This window comes from Rattus norvegicus, chromosome 9, assembly GCF_036323735.1.
Source record: "Rattus norvegicus strain BN/NHsdMcwi chromosome 9, GRCr8, whole genome shotgun sequence".
NCBI lineage: Eukaryota > Metazoa > Chordata > Mammalia > Rodentia > Muridae > Rattus > Rattus norvegicus.
The window spans coordinates 5,979,653-5,991,371 of record NC_086027.1 but is presented as its reverse complement, the minus strand read 5'-3'; the positions used below and the strand labels follow the sequence as shown (position 1 = coordinate 5,991,371).

Below are 11,719 nucleotides of genomic sequence, written 5' to 3'. Positions count from 1 at the left end.
TCTGACCTGGGATTCTGCTGATGTCAGCAAAGATAGCCTCCCTCCCCTCAGACAGTATAGAGACAACCAACGTTCTCCTGAAAACAGTTGCTTTCTTTCCTCAAAATACACTTGGTGGTCCATGCATTTGTGCACTGTGGGTGTTGGTGTTTCTAATTGGAACCCAAACTTCATTATTTTGATTAATGTGCACATATTCTGAAATAGAGCCACCATTAAGGAGAGAAGCAGTTGCTCAGGGGTTATTATTCAAGTCATGGAGGAGGAAGACAGCATTCACCACACAGCTGATTAAACAGAGACTAGCTAGAGTTACTGATGGCTGATGAAGCGTTTTGTTTTGAAAGCAGTCCAAATAGATGAACAATTCCCTTGTTGCTATGAGACAAAAGAAGGCTCAACAATAATGTGTGTGGAAATTCCACAAGCCTGTGACCAGTACTTATAGACTTTGTTTTGACCTCAAATAATGAGAAATCAAGAAAGGTAATGAGAACTTCGATTTGAAATTTAACAGGAGAAAGTTCTGGATACATAATGCTTGTAGGTCACAGTGTAGTCTTCTTGTCTCAGTCACCAAGAGGAATGCAGAGAAATATAGTGTGTTCAGGAAGGCCCAGGGATGATTCCTGGGATGCACTTGGAACTGTTAGTTCTGCCTCTTGTCTAAAGGTAGGGGTTCCCAATATGAATCTATTTTCTGCTATGAAGTCTACTTAGTCCCACAAGCATGTCATACTGGTGCACCACAGTGGGTCACTGCTTCACTTCTAGATGGTTGGTTAGTACCACTACATTGTTTCTTCAAACTGCCTATTTGGTAGCTGAAGGACAAGTTCCAAAGTGGGATTTTGCCATAAAACTGAGGTAATGAATTACTTTTTATGTTTGTGGGGTATGTTTTGGGGGAAGGGTCTAAAGCATGAGCAGAGAAGAGAGAATCCAGGTCCAGAAATACTCTTCTCAGGGTCGATTAGGTACATTGATGTTATCATGGCAGTTAAATTATTTTTAAGGTTTATTTATTTTGTTTTATGTGTATGAATGTCTTTATCTGCATGAATGCCTGGGTACTACATGCATATCTGGTGCTTGCAGAGGCCATAGGAGGTACCAAATTTCCTCCAAAAGGAGTTATAGGCAGCTGTGTGGATGCTGGGAACCAAACCAGGTCCTTTTCAAAACAAACAATTAATTTTTCTTAATTAATTGACGAGCTACTTTTCTAGCCCTGTCTGTGATCGACTGAATTATAATTTTATCCCTAAGCATTTACAGTCAGGAACTCTTGAGGCTTACCAGAAGCACTTTATGTTTCTGTCCAAATGGGTACCGTCTTTATCATTCTGTTACCGTCTCAGAATATACCTATTGGGCACTTCCGGTAAGCTGTTTGATTCATCTCACACTGATTCCATTAAACTCTGATATCAGAGCAACAATAAACAGTTTAAATGTGAGCTGTGTGTTGTCATTGTCATAGACTATTTCAAGTGTGTACCTTAAACTTATGGTTAAATTGTTGTTATTATAGCATGGTATTTAAAAATTATACTTAGAATGCAATATAGCAGGCTTAACTTTTGAAGTGACAATAATTCAATCGTACACACATCAGTACACAGTTTGTAATTATATAAAAAGACTTTACTATGCCAACCAGAGTCTTTAACAAAATTCTCTTGAATCAAGCAAATTCTTACAACCACAAAAATATGCATGTGCATAAAAGTGTGCAAAAGATGGAAACTGGAGAAGTGTCACAGTATTTATAACACCTAAACATGTGAAGCTTGTCCATGGAATAAGACAATGTTTAATAAAATAATAATAGATCTCAAGCAGCTGTTACTTATCAATTTTGAGGGTCATGCTTTAGGACCAATAATGCTTTAGTCTATTAATTTGCATCTGATGAATTATCCAAATGCACTTGTTAACTCTAACACCTGATTAAGATTTTTTTCCTAAAATATTTGGCAATGTTTGTTTGAAGCTCACCTCTGAATGCATGAAGAGGGTAGGAAAATGTCCTTACACTGGGCATACCTGACACAGAGCCTGTCTTTGATGATGGTACTGATGAGGGAGGCTTCTTACTGGTGAGATTTAGGCATGGTTAACATCCCTCTCAGACTCTCTCTTCTGACATGTATAAGGAACACCAGACTTGGGTCAAGACAACCTGTGACAAAGTTCTCAGCACAAAGATATATTTGTCCTAGAGGGACAGAGGGAGGAAGATGTAGAAAGGGAAGATGATGAAGAGGGGGGACAAGAGGCAAAAAAGAGGGGAAGGGGGTATTTATTCTTGGGGACAAAGGACTGACTCTTGATAGGGAGGAAAAAGACATGGGCCATTGGTAAAAGGCAGTTTACAAAGGGAAGATGAAGTTTTTAATTTTAATTGGTCGTATTAATTAGGTGAACCAAAGGGGGCTTTGGATGGCTGGACTTCAAGACCTAGATAGCTGGACCGTGGGAGTCGGCGTCCAGAGGAGGAAGTAGCCATACAATGGAATAGACTTTGCAGGTAGCTTTAGGAATGTAATCTAACAGTTTAGCAAGGCAGAGGGAATGGGAGAGAAGGGCAAGGCCGGCCAGCACCATGTTTTCCACAGTGAGGCTGGCTAAGAGTCCCTTCCACATTGATTTCTGCTGGATAGACTTCTCATTTCACAGAATAAGCAACTAAAAATGAAAAGGAATCAGTCTTTTTCTTGCAATTTCCAGGCAAACTTAGCACCTAAGTTAAAGGTATTTCATGCCCTCAAACTCAGACACACACCTAAACAGTTCTGTTGCCTGTGATGGCAGGATAGCATTATCTCTGGGGAAAAGCTGTTCAAGAATAAGATAGTGATTTGAGAAAGAACGTTAAGGCCCAAGCCCCTTAGCTGATTCTTCTGCTTTGGAGAGTTTTAATAAGTTGGAGTTTTCCCCGTGGTTAAGGGAGCTAATGGAACACCCTTGGTACTGGTGTGTAGTGAGTGCCGAATTAATAGAATGTAAGGAAGGAAATGCTAGATTGCTAGTGTGATAAAGTATTGGTGATTTTGTGTGTATGTGCGTATCAGTTATTGCTACCTGAATTCCCCTAAGAGCGTTTTGTCTGTAAGTGCAGGCCCTTTTCTTTCTTTCCCTGTCTCTTCCTGCTGTCTGCTCATTAGCTGCTCTCTTTCCTGCTGGAAAGGGCAGTGACTGAGGCCAGTGCGAACCACATCTGGCCTCTGTAGTTAGGGCCCCTGTGGCCTCATCGTCTCTGAACTGACTAGGCATTCTTAGTACTACCCTCCCCTCTGAAGTGTATACTTCTAAAATGAACAACAGCAATTAAGTAAGTCACTAAGGTGTGGGAGGTACAAGTTAAAACAGATTTTTTAAGTCATACTTTATAGTTTGTTTATCTAGAGGGAGAAACAGCAAGGCTCAACCACTGTAGTTTAAACTCACTGAGACTTGCATTTTATCTCAGCCAAATGCTGCTCAACTGAGGCAAGAAGTGGTGTGGGCTTTCAGCATAACCAAACCTCTCCAAATAGGTCACAAACACATACATACACACATACATTCACACATTCATGCACACATTCATGCACACTCACACACACAAACATAAAACTGTCATAGTAAGTTAGGACAAAAGACCAAACTACCACCCTCCACCAACCGTGTTCAACTCTCCACAGGAGTGAGTGTCAGAGCCTTCAAAGCCTGATGAATAATCTCAGGAGCTTGAGTGGGCTGGAATACCGACTGGGAACTCCAGGAGCTACAATAGAGTCAAACCCCATGTTCAAGTAGCTTCCCACACCCTAGGTTTAAACTCCTTTCTTTGTTCCCTGTGAACACAGATATTGATATTTTGCACACCAGAAGGAAGGCTTGTTTCATCAAGACATTGGGTCTAAGAAAAGGTCACCATAGTGCTGAGTCTGTTAAAGAGGGTTGGGACGAACCTTAGTCATCCTTAGTAAGCCATAGTAAGGAGCCCTTACTGTAATTCACTAAAAGTAAAACTTTTCATATAACCTAATCAGGGTAGCTTGCGATTTCTAATGAAATGCTGTAGTGTCTGACAGTTCTAACCGTTTTGTATAGAACATAACATTTTAAATGATTACTTTTATTGGCTCATGGTCCCCCTGAGGAAAGGTACTAAAGGGAATGGGAACAAGTGTAATATTGACACTTATATTAAATTTAAAAAGTTGTAATTAACTGACAGTAACTGTGAACAGGACCTATGACACCGTCTTGTTTCTCGAAATATAGAGTCTGTCTGCTGTGGCCCTCCCTAGCACAATGGTACACTCACCACAGCAACACTGTAGTCTCTGTACTAAAGCTAAGAAATTCAATAAAGGAGTAGTTGGAACCATTCTTTGGTGGAACAAGAGTTGCTCTCTAGGGAAAACTGGTGTCCACAATGTATACACACACCACCTACATTATTTATTTTCAATTTGTTCTTTTCTCTTCTTTGCAGGTGTCCTGAGATGTGATAAAGGACTGCTCGGCTCCGTCTGCGGGCTGAGTCGAAGTGGCTCCCTGCTCTTGATCTTCCTTTGGCTCTGTCTGGAGGAAAAGAAGACTCATAAGACACCAAAGAATGCAAACATTTCAACTCAACGATGACAAGTTCTCACAGGTCAAGTGGAAGAACATGCAATATTTTATGCCTTTTCAAGCACAATTATCTGCTGGCTTCTGATGACATTTAATTTTCATTCAGATCAACATAATTTACTTGTCTTTCATCATCATACTACCTGATGATGTGAAATATGCATGAGGACAGAAAGATGGTGAGAAGTTCAGCGAGCCAGGACTCTGCTCTTCCACACACTTACTGCAACTCTGCTTAACACTTAGAAAAGCTTATTTTTCCCTGGATAATTTCCAATGCAAATGTAAAAGTCACATTTATAGTCATTTTGTGTCAATAGGAACTTTATATAATAAAAGTGTTTACACATTTTTCTAGTTAGCCTTAACTGTCAACTTAACACAGCCTTGTAAATTTTACTATCTCTCCATTGTGAAGTTAAAAACAAAACTAATTCCTTGAGAAGTCATACGGCATATTTTGATCACATTTATCCCCAACTCATCCCCTTAATTCCTATAATTTGTCTCTATCTCCCCAAGCTCCCTAATTTCATGTTTTCTTTCATTTGTTTTATTTAATAAACTAATGACTTCAATTTGGTGTCTGTTGTATTAAGGGTTTAATCTCAATCAGGGGCTTCTACTCCACTTTTGAACATTCAGTTCCCAGATAAAAGACACACATAGTTATAATAAGTCTTTAACACAATTAGAGCTGGGGAGATATCTACCGTCCAAATTATTAAAATCTACTTCTCCATCAATAACCCTGTTATAACTTCCCATGTTCCTCTGAGCAGGTTTTACATCCAAATGACAAGCCCACACTGTCATGTTTTTAAGATTCCTACTCCAGGCCTTCCTGTCCTCTCTCCATCTTCTCTCCCTTCTCTGGCACCAATCCTGGAAATAAAAGACTCAGCCTATCTCACTTCTGTCCAGCTATAGATTGACAGCATTTTAATTTAACCAATAGTTTTAAATTAAGGAGCAAGGTCATTTTGTACTTGTGGATTCCCTCGTTGCTGGGAACAAGGCCTTGAAGGCCAGTATTTAGTATTATAATACACAGCAAAACAGGAAACTTCAACAGTTGTTCATATACTTCTGATCATGGGACCATCCACTGGAGTATGAGGAACCATAAAGAAAACTGGATCTCCCTTCTCCAGGAGCTAACAGCACCCACAGCTCCTCAACTAAGGGTGAAGGCTCATAAACTGCCTCTTGGTCCATGTGAGAGTGTTAACTGGCTTGACCTGTGAAGGCTTCATGCCCACAGCCAGAGTTTCTGGGAGACTGTGGCTGCAGTGGTCCTGTTATACCCAAAGACACTATTTTACTCCGGTCCTTCTTGACTTCCATCTCTTACAATCTTTCAGTCCCTCCTCCTTAATTTCTGTCCCCACTTCATTGATGGCCCCTTAATCTTAGGAGTAGTTATGATATCTGGTTTGTGGCTGAAAACTACTTATATGTATTCTTTGAAATTTGAGAAATTGTGAGTTTCTGCACTAAACACTGTCCAGTGAACAAAGAAATTTCTCTGGCGAGGTATGTGAGATGCACTAATATATATTTAGAGAGATCAAGAAATTTATTTAAAGACGTAAGAACTTTGAGGACAGTTTAATACTGTGTCCTAAATGGGACAAAATAATAGTACTAGGTTCACTCCTGGGGACCCAAAACTTCCCTACCATGTGTCCTTGAATAATTTTCAATATTAGGCATGTGTTTCATTCTCAGAAGCAGGTTTAAATTCAATAAGAAAGTGCTTGGTTCACCGATATCATTCATGTCTCTCTTGCACCCATGGCTATATCTTGCCACCCTGGTGGTTATTGTAGTTCACAGGGTTCACAGTTGTGTGACATTATTGATGACTTGTGCCCTGCAGAAGCTTGCATAGCATACTAGGCAACAGGGAGGAAGCTTCATGGAGAGTATCAGCTTGGTTTCTCCAATTCATGTTCAAACAAATAGCCATTTCTTATCATATTGATGGCTGGTATTTTACTACCTGATTTTATTTTTTATGTAGTTAAATTTTTAAATTCTTATGTTATCAGACTTATCAATTTGTTTGGTTTCTGGTGCAAGAAATTATGTTTTGAAGAGCCAAAATATTTTCACAAAAATTACTTCTAAAAGTCTATGAACCTTTCATCTGATGTTTATCTTTTTGTTCAAGAACTTGAATTTAAAAAAAACAACAAAATGCACTACATTACTATAGGTTCAAATACCAACCAGAAGAATAAAACCCACAAAAGAGAAAACCCTGAATTATTTATTAAAATTGTTAACTTAAGATCAGTTCTTCATATATTAACATTCATTATACATGCCCCATTTAATATTGTTAGTAAGAGTAGCTTAAGTATAATGCAATGTACAAACACCCTTAGTTTTTGGACAGTGTTAACAGGAATTTGTCAAGACCAGCAGGTTTCTTATGAAATGTTAGTTGGTTTCAAAACACCAAACATACTTATAATGCTATTAAGAAATCAACTAGAATTTACACTTATGAGAGTCAGTTAGCCAGTTCCCTTCTTATGAAAAAATCTAATTAATAGATGAGATTTTCCAAGTCAAACATCAGTAATTCCATTATCTTAAGAAAGGCCTTCAAAGGAGAATGTTGAAGAAACATGTTTGTCTTAGTCTTGGCTGTACATGGAAGCAAAATATATCCCCTAGAATCTGTCATTACAGCTGAAGCCTTCATCCGAGATTGTTTGGGGAAACCACTTCATTTACAGGACTTAGAATCTCCCTGCCGAAAATGGTTCTGACTTTTGGTTCCTGACCAAAGAAACAAGTAAAATTCAAAATTAAAATAATTTACAATAACCATCCCTGACCTCAACCAGTATTACAGAGCAATAGTGATAAAAATTGTACGGTATTGGTACAAAGACAGACAGGTAGATCAATGAAATAGAACTGAAGACCCAGAAATTAACCCACACACCTATGGTCACTTGATCTTTGACAAAGGAGCTAAAAGCATCCAGTGGAAAAAAGCATTTTCAACAAATGGTGTCAGTTCAACTGGAGGTCAGCATGTAGAAGAATACGAACTGGCCCATTCTTATCACCCAATACAAAGCTTAAGTCCACGTGGATCAAGGACCTCCACATAAAACCAGATATACTCAAACTAATAGAAAAAAACTGGGGAAAAGCCTCGAACACATGGGCACTGGGGAAAATTTCCAACAAAACACTAGTGGATTATGCTTTAAGATCAAGAATCAACAAATGGGACCTTGTAAAATTTCTGTAAGGCAAAGGGCACTGTCATTAGGACAAAACAGCAACCAACAGATTGGGAAAAGATCTTTACCAATCCTACGTCTGATAGAGGGCTAATATCCAATATATACAAAGAACTCAAGTAGTTAGACTCCAAAGAGTCAAATAACCCTATTACAAATGGGGTACAGAGCTAAACAAAGAATCCTTAGCTGATGAATATCAAGTGGCTGAGAAGTACATAGAGAAATGCTCAACATCCTTAGTTAGCAGGGAAATGCAAATCAAAACAACCCTGAGATTCCACCTCACAGCAATCAAAATGGCCAAGATAAAAAACTAGGTGACAACAGATGTTTGTGAGGATGTAGACAAAGAGGAACATTCCTCCACTGTTGGTGGGATTGCAAGCTGGTACAACCACTAGGGAAATCAGTCTCGAAGTTCCTCAGAAAATTGGACATTCCCCTACCTGAGGACCCAGCTATACCACTCCTGGGCATATACCTAAAGGATACTCCAACATACAGCAAAGACACATGCTCCACTATGTTCATAGTAGCCTTATTTATAATAGCCAGAAGCTAGAAATAACCCAGATGCCCTTTAACAGAGGAATGGATATAGAAAATGTGGTACATCTACACAATGGAGTACAAACTCAGCTATCAAAAACGATGACTTCATGAAATTCATAGCAAATGGATGGAACTAGAAAATATCATCCTAAGTGAGGTAACTCAAGCACCAAAAAACACACATGGTATGTGTTCACTGATAAGTGAATATTAGCCCTAAAACTTGAATTACCTAAGATAAAATCCACATAGCACATGATGCTCAAGAAGAAAGATGATCAAAGTGCGAATCCTTCAGTCCTTCTTAAAAGGGGGGACAAAAATATTCATAGGAGGGGATATGGAGACAAAATTTGGAGCAGAGACTGAAGGAATGGCCATTCAGAGCCTGTCCCACCTGGGGATCAAGCCAACTACTAAACCCAGACAATATTGATGAAGCCAAGAAATGCGTGCTGATAGGAGACTAATATAGCTGTCTGCTGAGAGGCTCAGCCAGAGCACGACAAATACAGAGGGGAATGCTAGTACAAACCATTGAACTGAGAATGGGGTCCCTATTGGAGGAGTTAGAGAAAGGATTGAAGGAGCTGTGGGGGCTTGCAACCCTATAAGAAAAACAGTACCAATCAACCAGAGTTCCCAGGGACTAAACCACCATCCAGAGAATACACATGGACAGACCCATGGCTCCAGCTGCATATGTAGCAGAGAATGAATGGCCTTGTTGGGCACCAATGGGAGGACTAGCCTTGGTCCTGTCAAGGATAGTACTCCCAGTGTAGGGATTGTCAGGATGGGGAGGCAGGAAGGGGGTAGTTGGGGAGGGGGACACCCTTATATAAGAAGGGGAGGGGAATGTAATAGGGGGTTTGTGGATGCAAACCGGGAAAGGGAAAAACATTTGAAATGTAAATAAAAAAATATCCAATAAAAAATAATTGACAATGCAGCTTACTCTTCCTTAAAATATATGTACAAAATGTTTTTCAAAGATATTCGTACCATATATATGTGAACATGGCAGTAGACACACATGTGTATACTTGTGCAAATAACCACAAGGAACTCAAATGTCCATAAATAATTGTTATAAGTTACAATCCAGGCATGAGAGAGTTTCATAGTGCCAACTGACTGGACTTACGTGAATTAACCATAACATGAAAGAAACAATTCTTGTCTATTACTACAGAAATATGTCATGAACACAGATTTTAGAACACAAGGAATGGAACATCACAGACATCAGGACAAGACTTTTTATTTATGTGGATTCATAACTAAAGTATAGTGTTTAATAAAATATAAGTGATATAAAATGATATGCTGCCACAATGACAGTAAGTGTCAAAGTGTCTGGACAATGTCATCTCTAGGTGTCCTATAACACCCCTTAGTAAGAGGGGTGTATGCTGCTTGGAAGAAATACTCTACAGTGTATATATTTTGCATTTTAATTTGAAGTCTTTTGCAACAAAGCCCACCAAGAATTGAATAGCCATTCAGCCACAGACTGAATGCAAACTGTGACAGTTTGGAGCAGAGAAAGCTCCCCGTGTCTCTGAGGATACAGAGGAAATCAGGAAATACAGGAAGTCACGAGGAAGGTAAATGCCTGTAGATCACCTGGGCTTTTGCAGCTTTGTTGGAATCTGAGTCTGGCACTTGGTTAGCGGTTTTTGTCTGGTGGTCAAGCAAGCCTTTCAGAGAGGTCGCCAAAGACCTTATTGGTTTAAGTATTAATAAGTCCCAGCTTTAGCTGGTCTACAGACACACACGGGCACAGACAATATTTGGCCCTTCTGTATTCCTTCGTAAGGGCCTCCTTTTGAGTGCATGATGTCTTCGATCTAGGAAGACGAGAGGAAGTAGATGGAAGCAGATGGCAGGTGCAGGAAGCCAGAGAGAGCACACTTCACTTTCACTTTCACTTAGATTGTCCTAGGCATGCGCAGTTGTTCTCAACTCTCAGAATGCTGTAATTCTTTAGCACAGTTCCTCAGGTTGCTGTGATCCCCACCTATAATATTACTTTGGTTACTACTTCATAACAGTAAGTTTGAATAATAATGTAAATCTCTGTGCTTTCAGATGGTCTTAGGTGGGTGATCCCTGTGAAGGGATCCTTTGACTCACAAAGCGGTCACAACCCTCAGGTTGAGAAACACTGCTCTAGATTAAATGAATATTAAGATACAGTAAAAATTAGGAAAACATCATCCAAGTGAGGGAAAAGAAGAAAGACTGCACTGTTCACATTTTATACCATCCATCTTTTTCAGACATTTTAAAGGTCCATGGTATGACACTGTAAGGTAACACATAATTATTCTCTGGTTAGTTTTCAGTCGTGGGAGTGAGGGGGGGGGTAAGGTCTCATGTCACTTAGGCTGAGCTCCAAATTCTAATGCTCCTGTTCTAGCACGTGACCGCTGAGGTTACCTTTGTGTTTCATCACACCAGGCTCAGGAACAAATAATTCTATTGATAGCTGTCTGAGAACAACTCTGAAAACAACTGGTGTCCAAGTTAGGTAAGTAATATAGAACAGGAAAGCCATCTACCAACACTTTTATGTATGCAGAGAAGACTCTAAATAAGCCATTAGCAAATTGAATATAAAAATTAATTTAAAATTATACCATAGTTATTCAGGTTTGTGACAAGAATGGTCGAACCTCAGGGAGTCTTTCATATTAACATGCATATTTAAACACAGAGGTCACCTGATCATTTCTCTAAATATGGTTATGGAACTCAATAAATATTCCTTTAAAAAAGCTCTGACAATCAACAAGCATAGCAAATTTATCGCTGATCCAATTTAAAAAAAATCCACTACTAGTCAAGAGCACAATTATGTGTGTGTGACAATGTGTGTGAGATAAATTTTATAATTTATCAAGATCAAAAATAAAAAATATTGAAATGAAAAATAAAAATCATTATGAAAAATAACAAAAACAAAAATTCAAGGTAAAGAAAGCTGGGTGCCCTCAATATGCACCTCCATGCATTTCCTCCTATATTTTTCTGCATGAACTCACTATGAACTGCATTGTAGTAGGATAGGTGTGGATGTTAGTTCCTAAAATATTAAAATAATACATTTTTACCAAAGCTATAGATATCAATGGTGTAAAACAGGAAATGAATTCTCTAATGTTATCGCCCAGGCATAAATACACATTTCGATGATTTCTGCTTTTCGTTCTCTTGAACTTTTCTTTTGTTTTTGTTTTTGAATCTCTGACTTCATATAA

The 11,719-nt window shown here is 38.9% G+C and overlaps 1 protein-coding gene and 1 long non-coding RNA gene across 2 annotated transcripts in view; one reads left to right on the top strand and one right to left on the bottom strand.

The window, feature by feature from the left end:
• The window catches only part of Kcnh8 (potassium voltage-gated channel subfamily H member 8), a 439,763-nt gene that overhangs the window by 191,074 nt on the left and 236,970 nt on the right, over window positions 1-11,719 (bottom strand). Inside the window, 1 exon segment of the mRNA NM_145095.2 lies at window positions 4,451-4,578. Within this exon segment, the coding sequence (NP_659563.1) occupies window positions 4,451-4,578 (128 nt within the window).
• LOC134480321 (uncharacterized) lies at window positions 400-5,207 on the top strand. The gene is made up of 2 exons (XR_010054685.1): window positions 400-486; window positions 4,490-5,207. It is a non-coding gene; the product is annotated as an uncharacterized LOC134480321 (long non-coding RNA).